This window comes from Raphanus sativus, unplaced genomic scaffold (assembly GCF_000801105.2).
Source record: "Raphanus sativus cultivar WK10039 unplaced genomic scaffold, ASM80110v3 Scaffold0415, whole genome shotgun sequence".
Taxonomy (NCBI): Eukaryota; Viridiplantae; Streptophyta; class Magnoliopsida; order Brassicales; family Brassicaceae; genus Raphanus; species Raphanus sativus.
The window spans coordinates 21,977-41,199 of NW_026615734.1; the positions used below are offsets into that span (position 1 = coordinate 21,977).

Consider the following 19,223-nt stretch of genomic DNA (forward strand, 5'->3'; position numbering starts at 1 on the left):
CCCTTTATATTCTTAATTGTTGATCTTGTTTCTTTTCATCACTTTAAATGTGCAGTCTATTTTTTAGATGACCCGAGGATAATATTTAACCATCATCATATCTCATTTTATAACTTTCGTATAAAACAATACACGCATCTCTGATCAAACCATAAGCATCCGTCACTACTCAGCCCAAGCTTAAAAAAACAACCCATGATTTTTTTTATCCTTTGTCTACTTTACAGGTTTTGGTGCAGACGTTTAGAACCAACTGGAACTATATATGAGAGTTAAATTCTGGTTTCTCAATAACTTCCGTGACACCAATCACTATGTCATGAATCTCATTTCTCAACTTTTTGAGTTGTAGCTATTGGTATATATATATTGTGCTACTGTTTTATTGCAGGGATCTATAGTCAAAACTTTTGTTCTCGTTGATGATCACTGAACTCCACCTGACCTCTCGACTTGGTTGTTTGAAGCTTGTAAAAGATCTTATCCAGTAATGGTCATTTCTTCTTCTCCAGCTTCACATGTGATTCAAGCAAAAGAAAAAAACAGTACAATCATCATGGTTTGATTGGTTTATGGGAGTTTTCATATAAGTGAAGGAGGACCGAGTTTTCTAATGGCAGGTTCTACTTTCATCCTCACAAGTGTCCCAAACCTTGTGCATTTTGTTCCAAACTGCTATCTTCGCTTCCTCTCTTTGCAAGCTGCAAACTTTCGACAAAGAAAAACATTGAAGGATTAAAGGCTGTTCTGAGATATCCCAAGAAAAAAGGGAGCAGAACATCCAAATTTGAAGCTGTTTGGCAATGCCTAGAAAATTGCAGTCGAGTTGTTCTAGAGATGAGTGTAAGGGATTACCGTGGTTATGAAATGCTACTCTCTCAAATTGAAGTTGGTGATGAATGAGTTGTTGGACAGTTTGACGAAGTATGTGACTGCTACTTAATCTACAAAGAAATATTATGTTTCATTGATTATATGAATTATGTGTAAATCAAGATTAGGCACAGTCTCATCTTGTAGGTTTCTATTTCTACATTTGCTTTATTTTTTTTATTAGAAACATAATGCAACACCTACTTTATTAATATTTATGTTTTTCTTGTCTTTGCTATGTATTATGTCTATTTGAAAATCACCATTCTTTTAAGACACTGACATGGGTGTGGTTTCAAAACTTAAAGAGCTCATGAGGAAAACATACCTTAGTAAGCAAACAAAGGTCCGGACCTCTCACTATCTTCTTCACACCATAGGATATCATTTCTTTTTTTCTTTCTGCAGCTTGCACTAAGCAACTATATAGGACACAACACTGTCTCTTGCCTCAACCACTAATCTCTTCATCCGTGTCAGTAGCACCGTGTACGCTTTCTCCTTATGCCCTGCAAAATCAAATGGGATAGGAAATCTAGACATCAAAACCCATCATCACTGTCTATGCAACACATCTCTTCCTTTCTGATTCAGAACTTAAACGAAGATAATGGGTAGACCAAGTTCTGTCGTACGTACCAAAGCCTAGATTGGGATTTCATCTGCACGGAAATAGGTAAGACCCGTTTGTTTCCTTCCTGGTACAGAGAACCGAGTTTGAATTTCTCCACGGCACTGGACAGATCCTGGGAAACATTAGCACGCATAAATCAATATATAGAGATACATTTTTAAAGAACATATAAGCGTATTTGATAACTACAAACAGACAAAAGCAAAAGCAAATCAGAGGCAAAGCAAAACAGAATAAAAAAAGGTTGAGACTTTCTCTTTTAGATTGCCTCTATCGAGAAGAACCATAGATGCGAGAGGAAGAAAGAGGAGGAGTTGTGAGTATAGATCGAGTTGTGAACGTTGCTCTTGTGTTCTGAGTATAGATGCGAGAGGAGGAGTTGTGTTGATTTCGCTATGAAATCAACCGATCGTCGTCGGCCTTGATAAATCAAAGCGAAGGTTATGGAACCGATAGATCGAAGAAGGTCAAATTGAAAAAGGGGAGATTGAATGAAGTTTCTGATTGCACGAGAGCACAATGTCGAAGAAGAGAGCGTAGAAAGATTTCTGAGGTGGAGAAACAAAATGTTCTGAGTGGTTTAAAAAGTTTTTTCATTTATTGACATGTCACTCTAATATGAATCTAAAAATCTGATGTGTCAATACAAGGAGAGGGTCTTGCTTCATTACTGTGTGGATTCAACAAAGATGCAAAAACATTTAACAGCAAAAAAAAAACATTTAACAGCGAATTAAAATACTTTAAGCATACGTAATTAATCTGCAACTTTCGACAGTACCCATTCTTATATTGACAGGAATCATGAGTTGGAGAATATGTATATATAAACAGACAATAAAAACAAAGTAAAACCGGTAATTATTAGCTGTACTTGAGACGCGCATCTGTTGCTTGCTGGTTATTCGAGTTTTAGTTATTTTCGAAGTCAAAAATTTATAACAACCCCTTCTTGTAGTCTTCTTCTCCCACACATCCATTGAGCTACAAACCTTAAACCATTCCATTAGATCTTGATCTCAAAGCTTCTCTTCGATACCCAACTCTCTCTTTTTTTTTTGCTTCTCGAAAAATGAATCTAAAAAAATTGTCAGACGCGGATTACGAGGAAGTCCAACGGCACGGCTACAAGGAAGGCAAGAACGGGTCTCTCTTCTGCGAGTCACATCCTTACCTTATAAACTCGCAGGGGGTATGGGAGATATTGAGTTTCAAAGAAAGCGGGATGAGCTTCTGGGAATATCCTCTCCCCAATCTCGAGATCATGATATTTTCAACTTATGTTATTTGGCGGCTCTTCGATTTCTCATGCACCAAGATCGGTCTTCGAGTACCTAGATTCACTCATATGATGATCGTGAGTTTCTAATCTTAATATCCCTCCTCCACGTTTTTTCATCTCAACAACTTACAATGCATTTCTTGTTGTCGAAGGCAGGGGTGATCTTAGGTCAAACTTGTTATGTAAACAACAAGTCATGGCTCCATAACATATTTTTTCCTGATGATGTCCGAGCAAAGGTCGCCGAGACACTGGGGGCCTTCGGGTTCCTTTTATATTGGTTCCTAAAGGGTGTGACAATGGAAGCTGGAGCAGGAGTGAGGATGGGTAAAAAAGCTGGTGTGATTGGGTTCACCACCATGTTTGCACCCTTGGTCTGTGGCAACCTCTTGTTCAGATGGAGAAAAAGAGGCAATATAAGCGTGTCAATTAATGAATACAGGTTGATCATATTCATGCAAAGCATATCCGCGTTCACGAGCATCGACACACTCTTAAGAGACCTCAAGATCAAACACTCCGAGTTTGGAAGGATAGCACTTGCCGGGTCCATGGTGACCGACATGTTGGCCTTTTTTGTAACGTTTTTGAACGCCATGCATTACGAAAAGTCTATCGGGGTGAGGCAAACCATATTCAGCTGCTTATTTTTCGCCTTTATGGTATTCGTCGTGAGACCAGCTATGTATTGGGTGATCAGGCAGACTCCAGAAGGGAGGCCGGTCAAGGATTTCTACATCTACTTAATTTTGGCGCTTGCTTGCGTATCGTTCAAATATTTTGACCTGATTCATTCGTATGGACCCGCAGGATCGTTTGTTTTTGGCTTGACCGTTCCCAATGGATATCCTTTAGGTGCTGCCTTTGTTCAAAAGTTTGAGAGCTTTAATTTTGGTGCTATATTCCCACTGTTTGGATCATTGACTTTGATGCAAGTGGATGTCCCGTGGTTATTGAAAGAGTGTGGAAATCTCATACGCATGGAGGGTCAGCTTTATGAGGTTGTTTCCTTTACTCTTTTTGTGAATGCCACAAAGTTCATCGCTTCCACCATAGCCGCATATTCTTTTAAAATGCCTTTAAGAGACTCCTTTGCTCTAGCCCTTGTTTTAAACAACAAGGGGGTCTTCGAGCTCGCTTACTTCGCGTATGCAGTTGAAACAAAGGTACAATCTGTCTATATATAAATACATCTCTAATATCAATGATAAGATTATATAGTTAGACCTCTTTTTGTTGACAACAAATCATTGAACATGTTAAACAGAAAGTAAGGCCAGAGGTTTTCACAATCGTAGCTGCAATCATCCTCTTAAACTCTATCTTCATACCAGTGGCCTTGGAGCTAGTCCACGACCCCACCAAAAGATTCAAAAGCTATAGAAAAAGGAATTTGGCAATCTTGAAACACGGCGCAGAACTCCATGCTCTCGTGTGCGTATACAAACCTGATCACATAACTTCAATGATCAGCCTTTTGGAAGCTTTTAACCCTTCAAAAGATTCTCCAATGGCGTGCAACGTACTCCACCTCATCGAACTCGTGGGTCAATCCACTCCTATGTTCATTTCCCACCAGTTGCAAAAACCGGAGCTCGGAAGTATCTCTTGTTCAGACAGTGTCATAACCTCCTTCCGTGGCTTCCACCAAAAAATCCATGAACATACATCATTGGATATATTCACTTCCGTCTCGGTGACCAAACACATGCATGAGGATATTTGCTGGCTAGCCCTATCCAAAAGCACGTCTCTGATTATGCTTCCTTTCCACCGAACCTGGTCTTCTGATCGATCCACGGTGATCTCTAACGATGATAAGCTGAGAATAATCAACATTAATGTCCTGAGACGATCCCCTTGCTCTGTTGGAATCTTCATCTATCGCAAACCCATCGTGGAATATCACATGACTGCCTACCACTGCAAGGTACTACTGATAATAACCCAAATAACACGTTTCAGTTTATTAATTTAACTCTAGAGTCTATTTAGAAAAAAATAAGAAGATTCTTTTTTTTTCAGTTGTGTTTGACGTTAAACAATTGTCTAACCTTACCAATCTCTCAACTATATGCAGATATGTCTGATATTTAACGGTGGAAGGGACGATAAAGAGGCTTTGGCGATAACGAACCGACTGAGACAGACCAAGACACGTGTAAGCTTGTCTATCATAAGATTCACTCCAACATTTTATGAAATGAAGGACCAGGAGATGGAGGAAGCCTTCGAGATGGTTAGCCTGAAGGAGACCGTGACTAACATCGTCAAAGAAAAGGATGAATCTGTGACATTTATTGACAAATCTATTTCAGATGGATCTGAGACCTCCAAGATCTTACGAGCAATGGGAAATGATTATGATTTGTTCATAGTTGGGAGAAGCAGCGGATTAGGTACTGAAATTACTAGCGGGCTCAGTGAGTGGACAGAGTTCGAGGAACTGGGTCCCATTGGAGATTTATTAGCATCACATGAGTTTCCTTCTAGAGCATCAGTGTTAGTTGTTAAAAAACAAGAATACATTCATAAAACCAAAAGCCAAAAAAGAAGATCCGAGTGATGCATGTGAGATATATGTATCAAAGATGCTGTTGTACAGCAGAAAAAAAAATTCACCAAAATCTTGTGTGTACATTGTTATCATATATACATGGTTTAGGCAAAAGAGACCAAACCAATTGAAATGCAAGATGAGTCCAGTTCTGTTTTGCTTGATTTCTGATTCTTTATTCGTCAAACGATTTTTAGCATAGAATCACTTGATGTATCTGATTGGAGATATTTGAGATCCGTTCAACAGAAATGTGAAAACCAAACTAATGAGAAAGCTAAAGAACACATATTATAGAATAAATCAGCTACTCTAATTGATCAAACCAATGGTTGAGTTAAAAGATGTATATTTAACCAAATATTATGCAATATATCAACTACTCTAATGCACTTCATCAAACCTGTGATGCCAATGATGATGAAAGTAAAAAAGTTTGAAAACACATTCGTTGGAGATAGGAGGGGAACTGGAAGGGGCCATGAAGAGAACTTCGATCAGGATGTCGGCGTTAGAAGTAAAATCAAGGAAAAAGTTTCATAAAACCATTTTTGACTTGATCATGGACTGTGTGACAATCTATTTGTGTGTAACTAAAAGGAGAGTTAACCAAAGATTATACAATAAGTTAACTACTCTAATTGATATAAAGCCAATGGTTAAAAGAAAACTTAACCATAAATTATACAATAAGTCAAGTAGTTTAATAACATGTTCAGTGCCCAGCTCTTTGATTTTGTGCATTGTCATTAAAGTTTAGTGATGTAAGAAATGTGTGAAATATGGATTTCGATGAATCTATTTTTTTCCAAAATTTTGATCCTTCGCTTCTTGGTTTATCAAAATTAGACTAATTTTATTGCTTGTTTAGGAAAGGTGTTCGCCGTTTCAATTCAAACCAAGAACCGCCAAGGCGCCAACTATATGTATCTTCATATTTAGCTCGTTTTTTGCAAAAAAAAAAAAAAAAAAAATCAGTTACATATGAACCCTGTCTAGATCTTAAGTTATGCATGAGCTGTTGGCAGAGAGCCACCATTATCTTCTCCAGCTATAGTTGCCTTGCTATCGCAGTTCAAAAATAGCTGCTCTTACGATAAGATGGTCGTCTGCTAAACATGCATTGTTAGAAATATTTTTGAGGTCAAAGATGGATAAACATCTCATTTTGTTATCTCACTGATTAAAAATGGCTAATATTGTTTATTTAGGTTGTCCTAGTTAATGAGATCATGTTATTTTAAAGCAATACAGCTTTCAATCGCCAAAACAAACAAGAGAAAACATGAACACTATATTTAGCCCTAATCTGTGCTTATTTTAGAGATATTTATGGGATTTGTAAGAAACCATTTGACCGGTCTTCTTAATTCTCTTCTCCCTATGACTGGACAAAACAAAACATTTTCATTGATAAGATTTTCTCCAAAATGGACGCGCAAGAGGCAGCTTGGCATAGAGAGATGTGGAACGGCCAGGTGAAAAGAACAGACACGGGGAAAGATATGTTTTGCGATGTATCTCCACATATAATGTTGAACTCACACGGCGCCTGGGAGAAGTTGGCTTCTGGATCTAAGGCAATGTCATTCTGGGAGTACCCTCTTCCTAAAATAGAGATTGCAATTATTTCCATATTCCTATCCTGGCGTTTCTTTGATATCTTGTTCAAGAAGTTAGGTGTTCCTATTCCAAGGTTCACCTCCATGATGCTTGTACGTAATTAAGGTTTTCGATAGTATTTAGATATGTTCCGGCTATGTTCGCATAATAATATAACACATTTCTCTTGTTCTTTGAAGGTTGGGGCACTCTTAAGCGAGACGTTTCAGTCGAGTAAAATGTCATGGTTTCGAGATATCTTTATCTGTGACAAGTATATGCCAAGGGTTGCTGAGACCATTGGTACGTTTGCCTTTGTCCTAAACTGGTTCCTAAGAGGCGTGACTACAAATATTGGCATGGTGAAACATTTCAGAAATAGGAGTACAGTAATCGGAGTCTCCGCGATGATAATCCCATGGTATATCGGAAAATTAGTCTATACCTACAGAGAGAAATCTAGTAACCTAACGATGACGAGTACGGAATATGCTATAATTATATTAACCACGAGTATGGCTCCCTTCACTTGCATCAACATGCTCCTTACAGACCTCAAGGTAGTTCACACTGAGTTCGGACAGATCGCTCAGTCTTCCGCTATGGTAACCGATGTGCTTGCTTTTACCATGACCATAGGGTCTCAGATTAGCCGTGAGTATCGTTCTGGTATTCGGATGGGGATTGCTATTATGATCTTCTTTGTTTACTTGTACCTTGTACGACAAGCAATGCTTTGGGTGGTTAGACATACACCAGAGGGAGCACCTGTGAAGAACACCTATATCTACATTGGTCTCCTCCTAGGTTACTTGGCTTATATTTTCTGGGACCGCTTCTTGTTCTTCGGACCGCTCGGGGCCTTTGTTCTTGGTTTGGCTATCCCAGAAGGGCCACCTTTAGGGTCAGAGTTTATAAGAAGATTCGACAGTTTCAATGAGGGAATCTTCTTACCTCTCTTTGGATCGCTTACCATGATTAAACTAGATTGGACATTTATAATAAAGGAGCTTGGAAGTGGAAGGCATCTCCATGGACATACCTACGAGTGTTTTTCATTCCTTTTCGTCATATATATGGCAAAATTCATGACTTCTGTTTTAGCAGCCATAGCTTCAAGGATGCCTTTGAAAGACTCGGCTATTCTAGGGATCATTATGGGCACCAAAAGTAGTTTTGAGTTGGCTTACGTACTCTACGCATTCGATAAAGAAGTAAGACTCTTGTTGCGACGATTATATATATATATATATATATATCTTCATTTTGTATTATCTTCATTTGATTGTTTCTCCGTTTTTGACCAGAGAATCAGCTTGGAGATTTTCACGCTCATGGGCATATACATTCTCGTAAACTCTTTGGTAACACCAATGGCTATACATTTCTTGTATGACCGAAAAAAGAGATTTGCGTCCTACGGAGAAAGAAGTCTCAAACAAAAGCGGGAACTACAAATGTTGGTGTGCATTAACAAGCCTGACAACATAACATCCATGATCAATCTTCTAAGAGCTATTGCCCCATCTAAAGACGCTCCGTTAACTTGTTGTGTTCTTCATCTAATAGAGCTTTTGGGTAAAGCTACTCCCACGTTTATCTCCCACCAACTTCAGAAACCAAAGCCTGGAAGCGAATCTTACTCGGAAAATGTCATAAGATCTTTTCAAATGTTTCAAGATATTCATCTGAACTACACATCTATACACATGTTCACCTCTTTAACTTCCGCTAAAGAGATGCACGAACACATTAGTTGGTTTGCTCTTGATAAAAGTTCAAATCTTATTCTCCTCTCTTTTCACCGCACTTGGGGACCCAATGGCTATGGCATTATCTCCGACGATCAAACACAAAGAAATCTTAATCGTAACGTCCTGAAACGAGCACCTTGCTCTGTCGGAATTCTTGTTCACCGGAAACCAATATGGCAAGCCAAATCCGTAGAATCTCCATGCAGGGTACGTAAGTTAGCTTGCATGCAAGCATCCCACCATAAATAATAACGTGACACTATTTCATTTTGTAATAAGATTGTCACACAACACACATGCAGGTATGCTTGGTTTCCGTGGGAGGGAACGACGACAAAGAGGCATTAGCATTAGCAGACCACATGAGAGGTAACCCAAAAGTGAGTCTAACGGTGCTGACTCTGATCCCTATGTCTACAGCCAAGGAGGGAAGCGGCGAGTGGAGCCAGAGCCAAATGGTAGACACGTGCCTGGTCGAAGAGAAGCCTGGAGACAGCTCCGTAACGTACATTGTTAGAATGGTGGCGGAAGGGGGAGAAACTTCAAAGATTCTACACGCGGTGGCGTATGACTACGATATGTTTATAGTCGGGAGAAGTAGCGGGAACGGTACCGAGGTCACCAGAGGACTCGGGGACTGGACTGAGTTCGAGGAACTTGGTATCATTGGAGATTTGTTAGCATCTGAAGATTTTCCTTCTAGAGCCTCCGTTCTGATCCTCCAGCAACAAGAATCATGAGAGTTAATTAGTTTCCTTTAGCTTCGGTCTTCTTTTCCTTTCCTCCTTTCTTTAGTTTTTGTCTATTGATTGCAATGATAACAACACACAAAAGCTTCATTTTATTATTTTTCGTGATGAAAAGATAGAACGTATATTTCAAGATCAATACTTCATCGAAAAAAGTAATAGAATTTTGAGAAATTTACCATCATTAACCCAATCTCTTAACCGGGTTTCTTAGATTCGGCTAAAACGGTTATTAATTTTTTTTATATTTTAACCAAGAAAAAATAAGCGTTTCTTAAACAATGGGTAGAATATATCTAATTCAAGCCTAAATTTGCCAAATGCCTATCGATTTGTTATTATAAAAAAGGGACAGTCTTTGTGTCTTGGATAGACGAAAATGCCCTCATTTTATGCCAAAAGAAAATCAGTGGTAGCATGCTTCACGTCGGACTGTACTATTTGGTGGAGAATTGTGCAGAGCAATAGACCTGACACTAGGAGACACAACATACAAATATATGTTGTGTAAAAGGATGAGTCTCGTACTTATTATATATCTGATAACATATTAGAGAAAGAAACAACATTAAGGTTTATAGAGTCGAATATATATGCTTAGCAGATGATGAAATATTTTTGTGGGATCTGAATAAAGACTTGGCCTTTGTGATAAGAACAAATTTGGTAATAATTTATGTTAGCTGCTATTTATTATGTTTGTGTGATATGAATGCGTTTAACAATCATTAACATGTTTTATCGATTTAACAGTAGAGAGTAGTTGTCTTGCAGGACATAGAACATAACTTAATTAAATACTAATTTTTTTATTTTTATAATGGATTATCAGCCTCATTTAAAATTTACTAATTAAAATTTTATATGATTCTCCGGTTTTAGTTGATGAACATCAAGCATGGAATTAAAAGCCTTATGTGATTTTATATACACTAATGTCAGCACATAATTTAATAACCTCGGTTTTATTAATTGATAAAAAACAAATATGAAACATAATTTCTTAGTTTATAAATAATATGTTATCTGTTTTATTATTGGTTTATCAGTTTTATAGGATTTTTATAGGCTATCATAGTCGGGTATTGTTAGTTGATAATTAAAATGTTATCTGATAAAAAGATTGGTTATCAATTATGAATAATAATATCTACATGTGACTAAAAACACTGAATTTTGTGTGTAAACAGAAACATATTTATGTGCTAAATATACTGTTAACAGTAACGAACAGAGTTATCAAATAACATATTGCTTGGCTTTTACCTCATTCATGAAACTTGTGAATGGAATGAGATTAAACAAAAAATATTCGCTCATCACTTTAAATTAACAATTAACATGTTTAAATATATGTGAACATCCAAAAACAACTCCTACTGTGATTATATTTTCATAATAACATAACAATAAATTACTAATGATATTTGTTAATAGAATAGCTACAACGCTAATACAATTATTATCTGATAATATGGTTTCTAACGAGTAAACAAGTTATGGTTGTGCTAAAAAATAATTTCTATGGAAAAATAATTTATTCCATTATATGAACATTCTTATATGGCTCCTCTTTGACATTATTCTATGGAAAAAATAATTTCTTCCATTATATGTGAAATAAGTAAAGGGATTTAGAATGATAATCAAAATTGAAAAGGAAATTACTTTTGGAGAGAGATTTGATGAGTTAAGACGATGATTGAAATTTTTTCTGAAAAAATAAAAAAGCAAAATAGTGGTTGGAAAATAAAATTAAGAGAAAATTGGTCTCTATGCCTCTAATGAAGGTTCCAATTTGAGACTTACCATATTTGACCAAACACCCCTATCTATTCACAGGCTTAGAAGCAATTCTGATTGATGATTGAACCCTTCTGATTCCTCTGATTCATTTTTTTCTTTTATTTTTTTCTTTTCTTTATTTCATTTTCATCTCTTTTCCTAATTATTTTTCATTTTCTTATGTTTTTTCTCTCTTTTCACTTATGAACAATATGATATCTATTTTTTTCTAAAGTATTCAGATTAAGTTATATTGTTTCTTTGATTTTTTTTTTAATTTCTTTGTTAAGTTCATTAAAATTTTTTTTTTTTTGGGTCTGATCCTTTAGATTCGTGTTTATAAATTAGGAATTGAATAAGTCACACAAGTTCATGACTATGCTTCTGGTAAGTTTTTCATTATGATTGTCTAAATTTGAAATAAATTTATGCATTTTATAGTTAATATTATTTTAATATTAACAAATTTTGTATCATGTTACAAAATTTGTTAACTCACTAACATATTTCGTAACATGTTAACAAATTTTGTATCTTTGTTACAATTTTTGTTAACTCGTTAACATATTTTATAAAATGTTGGTGGTTAAATTATTGACGAGTTATAATGTAATTCTATTATAAACCTAGTCAAAGTTGATGTTATTTTAATGTTAACAAATTGTATATCATGTTAGCGAGACTATAGTTGATGTTATTTTAATGCTAACATATTTTGTATCATGCTACAACATTTGTTAACTCGCTAATATATGTTGTGACATGTTAACAAATTTTGTATCTTGTTATAAATTTTGTTAACTCGGTAACATATTTTGTAAAATGTTCGATGGTCAAATTATTGACAAGTTATAATGTAGTTCTATCAAAAATTCAATAAAAATTGATATTATTTTAATTTAACGAATTTTGTATCATGTTAGTGATACTTTAGTTGATGTTATTTTAATGTTAACAAATTTTGTATCATGTTACAAAATTTGTTAACTCGCTAACCTATTTTGTAATATATTAACAAATGTTGTATCTTGTTACAAATTTTGTTAACTCGTTAACATATTTTGTTAACTCACTAGCATATTTTATATAAATTGAAAAATAAAAATTTAAATCTGAGTTTAAAAAAAAATTTGAATGAAAAATGAAAATGATAAAAGAAAAACTCAGTTTCTACCAAGATGAAAAGAAAATCCATAAAATTAATTTAAAAACTCAAAGGAAAAAAAGGTATGGAAGAGAAACATGCAGACATATGGCATCAATCACTCTTCCCCAAGCATGACCTTTGTGCTTTCACCAGTTGATTTGTCAGAAGCCAACGGGGTTTTTAGTCTATTTGTTATCAATGAATACTTAGCTAATTTGGGTGGTTGTTATGGGTAGTTAGCCAATTCACCCTAAAATTAATTTCAAAGAAACTCTTTGACTCTATGAAATGAAACGATGCAACAAACTTTTTTGTCTACTTTTGGGAAAGCTCAGACACTTTGCATTATCCAATGTACTGAACAGTGCATTATGTACACCACAGAGGGGCTAGACACAGTGGCGGAGGCACATGCAATAACATGGGGGCAATGAACCCAATAAGATTAAAAAATTTAGTGTAATTTAAAACCAAATTTATATTATGCCCCATTCATATTTTTTTCCCCATACTTTTGTCTATGCCTGCCCCCAATAATAATTGTTTCTGCTTCCGCCACTGGCTAGACATAGTAAATGTGTTAGGTTATAGAGATAAAATGGCCACGTTAAATCATCAGTTCCTTGCAGAGGTAAAACACCAATATAAGTCTCATTTGGGGGTACTACCACCAATTAATTCTTAAATAATAGATATAAGGATTGTTAAGAAAAATGTAAAAAAACAAAAAAATATCAAATCATGAGTTAAAAACCCGATAAAAAACCGGGGTTAACAATACACTAGTATTAAAATACAATTTTTTGAATTAGTGATAAATATTTAAATAACTGCTGTTACCATCAAACATTGATTTGCAGATGATAACATGAGAACTATTTTAGAAAACCATGAGAATTAAACAATTTGAAATGGCTAGTATAAAAGTTATTTATCAATTAATAGTCCTAAATTAATTAAAATCAAACTAGAAAGAGTTTTAGTAAGAAAAACCCAAATTAGTTAAAGAGATAGCAGAGAAGCGGGGGGAAACTTTGCCGCCATATTCCCCTTTCTTCGAGGTTCTCTCTAAAACCCTAACCCCCAAAAACTCTATCTTCCTCACTGTGTGTGTGTGTGTTTTGATGTTCACGATTCGACCATCGAATTACTTCCGATGCATATCTTCTCTCTACACTAATCCCCTAATTTTTCGATTCTCCTCCGTCTCGCTCTCCTTTAACCGCCCAATCTCCCACTCCCCCTTCAGCTCGTGCCTCCGCAGAGCCATGTCTTCCTCTCGCCCCTCAGCATTCGACGCTCTCATGTCGAACGCTCGCGCATCCGCCGCCAAGAAGAAGACCCCCCAGACCTCCTCCTCCAACCCGCCTCCCTCGCCGAACAAGAGAAAAATCGCGAAGACCGAAGACACCGATCCGCCCAAGACCGAGGACACGGGCTCCGATTCCGCGAAACCCGGATCGGATCCGACTCCAATCGCGGAGGATTCGAAGAAGGGAGCGAAAAAGTCTAGGACTTTGACCCAGACGGATAAGATCGAGTCGCTAAAAAGCAAAATTGCGTCGCTGAAGAAGAAGCCAGGGGAGTTCGATCCGGAGAGAGTGTCGTGTTGGGAGAAAGGGGAGAGAGTTCCGTTTCTGTTCGTCGCGCTGGCTTTCGATCTGATCTCGGCTGAGAGTGGTCGGATCGTGATCACTGACATTCTCTGTAACATGCTGAGAACTGTTATCGCCACCACTCCTGATGATTTGGTCGCTACTGTTTACCTCGCGGCGAACGAGATTGCTCCTGCGCACGAAGGGGTTGAGTTGGGGATTGGTGAAGGTTCTATTATCAAGGCGATATCTGAAGCTTTTGGTAGAACGGAGGCTCAGGTTAAGAAGCAAAACACGGTACGTTGTGATCTTCTTTTATAATTGTGTGGTGGAATGTATTTGATTTGAAGGTTATTTTTTTTTTGTATAGGAGCTTGGAGACTTGGGGCTTGTAGCAAAAGGAAGCCGTTCGTCTCAAACTATGATGTTCAAGCCAGAGGCATTGACTGTTGTCAAGGTTTTCAACACATTTAGACAAATCGCGAAGGTACTTTAAAGCATGGCAGCCTTTGAATGCTTGGAATTTAAGTTATGATTCGAGTGAGATTCAGTGAAACCTTATTTTGACTATGGCAGGAAAGTGGAAAAGATAGTACAGAAAAGAAGAAGGATCGAATGAAGGCACTCCTTGTGGCAGCAACAGACTGTGAACCTCTCTACTTAACTCGTTTACTTCAGGTATTCAAATTAAAAAAAAAACGTCATAATTTGTTCTGCTCATTTCTTTGGTTTCCTTGTTAAGCCCTGCTGAGTTCACCTTTCAGGCAAAATTGAGGTTAGGGTTTTCAAATCAGACTGTCTTAGCTGCTTTAGGGCAGGCAGCTGTTTATAATGAAGAGCACTCAAAGCCACCCCCTAATACCAAGTCTCCTTTAGAAGAGGTTTGCTTTCTCTATCAGTTTCTAATTTCTCATTTATATCAGAATCCATTCTTTGTTAGCTTTGTGAGAAGCAATTAAGCTTGTTGAACTACTATAAAGATGTTGTTTGTGGCTTTAGTCTTTCTGTGCTGCATTCTTCTAGAGGCCTCACAGTTTATCTCGTATGCATTTTTTTTGTTAAAAAGATATATTATAATGTGTTTAATGTTTCGTCATTTACATTTCTTTCCTCGATTGATCCTTCTACTTCTTTTTTGTAGGCTGCGAAGATTGTTAAACAAGTATTCACTGTACTTCCTGTATATGACATTATTGTTCCTGCTCTTTTAAATGGTGGTGTGTGGAATCTTCCTAAAACTTGTAACTTTACACTGGGTGTTCCAATCGGACCCATGCTTGCAAAACCAACAAAAGGTGTAGGTGAGATACTGAATAAATTCCAGGACACCGTTTTCACATGCGAATACAAATACGATGGAGAACGTGCACAGGTGATATATAACCCATGTATGCTATTCCTAGAGCGGAGTTATTTAAATATGCTGTTAAGGTTTGGCTTATCATCAGTTCAATTACTGCAGGTACATTGTATGGAGGATGGTACATTCGAGATATATAGTCGAAATGCTGAAAGAAACACTGGGAAGTACCCTGATGTTGCTGTTGCTTTGTCAAGGTATTAGACTTCTGGTGTAACATGTTGAAAACATTAGAAAGAGCCAATTTTCTAAAGTTAGTGAATCTTCACTATGCAGATTAAAGAAGCCTTCTGTGAAATCTTTTATTCTGGATTGTGAGGTTGTTGCTTTCGACAGGGAGAAAAAGAAGATTCTACCATTTCAGGTAACTCATAAGCGAATAGCAAGGTTCTGATATTCAAGTATGGTTGCAATCTTCAGTTATGTCTATTATTTTGAAGTATGCAATCCTAAAGATCTGGCTTGCTGGCTAGTTTAATTTACTTCACTATAAGCTAGCTACTTTAACTATATGGCCTGCTGGCTAGGTGTTTATAGTGCTTTTTTCCTTTTTCAGATTTTGAGCACTCGAGCCCGTAAAAATGTGAATGTCAATGATATCAAAGTTGGCGTATGTATCTTTGCTTTTGATATGTTATATCTAAATGGCCAGCAACTTATCCAGGAGAATCTTAATATTCGCCGAGAGGTGAGCCAGTAAAATCATTTTTTTTTCATGAAGTAGATGCGGTGCAAATATATGATCTTTGTATGTTCACCTTGCTTCTTGCAGAAACTATACGAGTCATTTGAGGAAGATCCTGGATATTTCCAGTTTGCAACAACTCTAACATCCAGCGATATTGATGAAATACAAAAGTTTCTAGATGCGTCCGTTGATATTGGGTATAGATCTCATACTTCTTTGAATCTCTAAGATGTGCAGTAATCTCTTTGTTGTTCCAGTTTTTCATCTATATATGTTCTATTGCAGATGTGAAGGGTTGATCATTAAAACATTGAATTCAGATGCTACCTATGAGCCTGCAAAGCGATCGAATAATTGGCTAAAACTGAAGAAAGACTATATGGACAGGTAAAATTCCTTCCTAAAACTTTTCTTTAAAATTGAAAATCTGAGTCCTTTACTGACCCGTAGGATTAAATATGCAGTATTGGGGACTCTGTGGATCTTGTACCAATTGCTGCTTTCCATGGACGTGGCAAACGCACAGGTCCAAAACCATTCAAACTATATGGGGTGACACATTTACCCCTTCAGGTTGTTAACAAAGCAACATGCTTGCAGGTGTCTTTGGTGCATTTTTGCTAGCTTGCTACGATCCTGACAAGGAAGAATTCCAGAGCATTTGTAAAATAGGTCAGTCTTATGCACCTTTGCATTTCATTTTGTTTTTGTATGTGTGCTATGTTTAGTTTCTCTAGTTTCTTATACGTTCTGGGCTACGAATAGGTACTGGATTTTCTGAAGCCGTACTTGAAGAGCGGTCTACCAGTCTTCGCTCTAGAGTGATTGCTACTCCGAAAGTAGGATTATTTCTCTGTTCTCTTTGGCTGCAATACCATACTTAAATAGTTGTTACTGATTGTAATGGTTTCAAATATCCAGCAATACTACCGAGTTGGAGACAGCCTCAATCCAGATGTTTGGTTCGAACCCACTGAGGTAGGGATTGTGTGTTTGCGTTGACAAATATCTGCGAAACCTGCGTTTTGTATAACGAATTCTATATGCCTTTTGCTTTAAGGTCTGGGAAGTAAAGGCAGCTGACTTGACAATTAGCCCTGTACATCGTGCAGCTACCGGCATTGTCGACCCTGATAAGGTTTTAACATTATCTGACTTTTTTTCTTTTTTTTTTTAATCTTTTGTTAGGATCTTATCTGATATTTGAGCTATTTGATTGAATGTTTCGATTAAAAGGGGATATCTCTACGGTTTCCTCGTTTACTCCGTGTACGAGAAGACAAGAAGCCAGAGGACGCAACATCATCTGAACAGGTGTGAAAGTCTCATCCTAACCACCACCAGTAAATGTTGTTATAGACAGATGATGAGACTGGTTTTGAAGTTCTTTTCTCTTTTTTTTTTTGTTTTTCATTTATCTCTCTGCATATTTTTTTTCAGATTGCTGATATGTACCAAGCTCAGAAACACAACCATCCGAGCAATGATGCCAAAGGTGAAGACGATTGAACAACTGTAGTCTGCTCTACGTAGCATATACGCACATCGTGTGTTTCAGTTTTTAATCTTTTAAGTGCTTTTGAAAAAACATATTTTTAGGGAAAAAATTAATGTGAGGTTCTGAATCGTTGCCACGTTACAGGCCCATTGTGACATGCTAGAACATAAATCAAATGTGCAAATAACTTGGTACATTCATCAACCACGCAACAGTGTACACTCCTGAGATGACTCTGGGATTATTTGACATCGCATCACTGAGTTGTCTGTGTTGTGCTCGACTGTGGAATAAGTTTACAGTAAAAACCGGACAATAGTAGCAAGATGGTAATCCCATGATTAGGCTATTTGGGCTAATTAAGCCCAATAAGCTTTTGTTTTTGGTCAAATAGTAGTAACAGGCCAAATAACATTTTTTCCAGGTCAGACAAGCCCAATAAACCTTAGTTTACACAGGTTCAAGAAGTGGTTTTCGTTTCCTTTTTCTCAACTGAAACTGAAGCGCCTTTACGAAAACACTCTCCCTGCCTCTCTGGTCTGGTCTGGAGAGCATCGATAACTAGCCGTAGTTTGTGCTTCGTCGGGCGGAAAAGCAAATGGATCCCGCCAGGTAGTCCACTTTTATAATCAAACTCCACTATATGGTCTATCATGATATATGTCAGTTTTGGTTTCATCATAATCTTCGCGGAAAAGAAAAAAAAAACAAATTTGGTTCTGGAACGATCATATTAGCTATATATATACTTCAGTTTGTCTGGTGGTTGTTTTCAAATTCGGACCTTTCTTACACAAGTTGAGATCTTATTGTTTCAGGTATAATCATTACTAGCTAGATTCTTGTCTAGATTCAGTTTATGTTCTGGTTTTCATATGGATAAGTTGAACACAAAATTTAACAATATTGATGTATTTCTAGGGTGAATTCTCCAAGCACGTGTACAGTAACCCTTGAGGTTTTGGGGCACAAATTAAGTTTTGCTCAGGTATGATGATGAATGACTCGTAGTATATATATTCCTTGAGTAAGATTTAAAGTTGATGTTTTTTTGCTCTTCCTAACGCTATGTTGTCATGATTACGTGGAAGGATCCAAACTCGAAGCATCTAGGAACAACCGTGTGGGATGCATCCATGGTGTTTGCCAAATATCTGGTATTATCCTTATCCCTAATGAAAGGATTTGCTATTTGATATTTATCAAAAAAAAAAAAAGAGATTAAGTCCTTGGAGTGTGTGGTTTAGATTTTGTAGAAGTATAGGTCACACTTAATCAATAATTTATTGTACTCCGGTGATACTTTTGATAGGTTTGGTTTGTGATCTGGTTCTTTAAATGATCACAAACCTATTAAGCTTATAAGTTGTCTCGTCGAACATTTCAGGGGAAAAATTGCAGGAAGGGAAGGTTTAGTCCGTCTAAACTGAAAGGGAAACGTGTTATTGAGCTAGGAGCGGGTTGCGGCGTAGCTGGATTTGGTATGTATATTATACATGTATGTAATTGATATCTTCTTGAGGGTTCTCCTTTCTTATGTATGACTAGACTACATATCTGTTACAATGGAGAACATGGTTTGTGTCTTTTATGTGGATCTTGTGCATCATGTGTCAGCTTTGGCGATGCTGGGCAGTGATGTGGTTTCAACTGACCAGAAGGAGGTATTGCCACTGCTAAAGAGGAACGTAGAATGGAA

General features: G+C 36.9%; 4 protein-coding genes and 1 long non-coding RNA gene across 6 annotated transcripts; 4 read left to right on the top strand and 1 right to left on the bottom strand.

Moving 5' to 3' along the window:
- Window positions 1-426: 426 nt before the first annotated feature.
- LOC108858036 (uncharacterized) lies at window positions 427-2,100 on the bottom strand. Its single transcript, XR_001950399.2, has 4 exons — window positions 1,513-2,100; window positions 1,202-1,382; window positions 856-944; window positions 427-708 (listed from the first exon to the last, which is right to left on the bottom strand). It is a non-coding gene; the product is annotated as an uncharacterized LOC108858036 (long non-coding RNA).
- A 397-nt stretch (window positions 2,101-2,497) lies between these two features.
- LOC108843131 (cation/H(+) antiporter 6A) lies at window positions 2,498-5,478 on the top strand. Of its 2 annotated transcripts, none has more exons than XM_018616238.2 (4): window positions 2,498-2,864; window positions 2,942-3,955; window positions 4,057-4,719; window positions 4,870-5,478. In XM_018616238.2, the coding sequence occupies exons 1-4, from the start codon at window positions 2,580-2,582 to the stop codon at window positions 5,353-5,355; spliced, it is 2,448 nt and encodes an 815-aa protein (XP_018471740.1). In that variant the 5' UTR covers window positions 2,498-2,579; the 3' UTR covers window positions 5,356-5,478. The 2 variants fall into 2 exon arrangements, with proteins under 2 accessions (XP_018471740.1, XP_056852877.1); XM_056996897.1 differs by having other exon boundaries at window positions 2,728-2,864; window positions 2,946-3,955.
- A 1,272-nt stretch (window positions 5,479-6,750) lies between these two features.
- Window positions 6,751-9,516, top strand: LOC108843104 (cation/H(+) antiporter 6B-like). Its single transcript, XM_018616204.2, has 4 exons — window positions 6,751-7,061; window positions 7,149-8,162; window positions 8,256-8,909; window positions 9,005-9,516. Exons 1-4 carry the CDS (start codon window positions 6,777-6,779, stop codon window positions 9,440-9,442), a joined length of 2,391 nt encoding a protein of 796 aa, XP_018471706.2. The 5' UTR covers window positions 6,751-6,776; the 3' UTR covers window positions 9,443-9,516.
- A 3,875-nt stretch (window positions 9,517-13,391) lies between these two features.
- Window positions 13,392-17,665, top strand: LOC130502081 (DNA ligase 1-like). The gene is made up of 17 exons (XM_056996902.1): window positions 13,392-14,275; window positions 14,349-14,465; window positions 14,555-14,656; window positions 14,743-14,859; window positions 15,120-15,350; window positions 15,441-15,535; window positions 15,615-15,702; window positions 15,895-16,026; window positions 16,111-16,223; window positions 16,312-16,413; window positions 16,491-16,552; window positions 16,627-16,698; window positions 16,792-16,865; window positions 16,948-17,004; window positions 17,087-17,164; window positions 17,263-17,340; window positions 17,467-17,665. The coding sequence occupies exons 1-17, from the start codon at window positions 13,508-13,510 to the stop codon at window positions 17,533-17,535; spliced, it is 2,355 nt and encodes a 784-aa protein (XP_056852882.1). The 5' UTR covers window positions 13,392-13,507; the 3' UTR covers window positions 17,536-17,665.
- Window positions 17,666-17,978: 313 nt separating this feature from the next.
- LOC130502080 (uncharacterized) lies at window positions 17,979-19,218 on the top strand (the record flags this gene model as incomplete). Its single annotated transcript, XM_056996900.1, has 5 exons — window positions 17,979-18,136; window positions 18,446-18,512; window positions 18,616-18,681; window positions 18,912-19,005; window positions 19,142-19,218. Coding segments are annotated over exons 1-5 (318 nt in total), but the record flags the coding sequence as incomplete, so codon positions are not given.
- Window positions 19,219-19,223: the final 5 nt, after the last annotated feature.

Coding starts and splice junctions, on each gene's coding strand:
- LOC108843104 (XM_018616204.2), top strand. CDS start 6,777: ATGGACGCGCAAGAGGCAGCTTGGCATAGAGAGATGTGGAACGGCCAG. Junction 7,062..7,148: donor GGTTCACCTCCATGATGCTT/GTACGTAATTAA, acceptor TGTTCTTTGAAG/GTTGGGGCACTCTTAAGCGA. Junction 8,910..9,004: donor CCGTAGAATCTCCATGCAGG/GTACGTAAGTTA, acceptor ACACACATGCAG/GTATGCTTGGTTTCCGTGGG.
- LOC108843131 (XM_018616238.2), top strand. CDS start 2,580: ATGAATCTAAAAAAATTGTCAGACGCGGATTACGAGGAAGTCCAACGG. Junction 2,865..2,941: donor GATTCACTCATATGATGATC/GTGAGTTTCTAA, acceptor TTGTTGTCGAAG/GCAGGGGTGATCTTAGGTCA. Junction 4,720..4,869: donor TGACTGCCTACCACTGCAAG/GTACTACTGATA, acceptor AACTATATGCAG/ATATGTCTGATATTTAACGG.
- LOC130502081 (XM_056996902.1), top strand. CDS start 13,508: ATGTTCACGATTCGACCATCGAATTACTTCCGATGCATATCTTCTCTC. Junction 14,276..14,348: donor AGGTTAAGAAGCAAAACACG/GTACGTTGTGAT, acceptor TTTTTTGTATAG/GAGCTTGGAGACTTGGGGCT. Junction 16,027..16,110: donor ATCTTAATATTCGCCGAGAG/GTGAGCCAGTAA, acceptor TGCTTCTTGCAG/AAACTATACGAGTCATTTGA.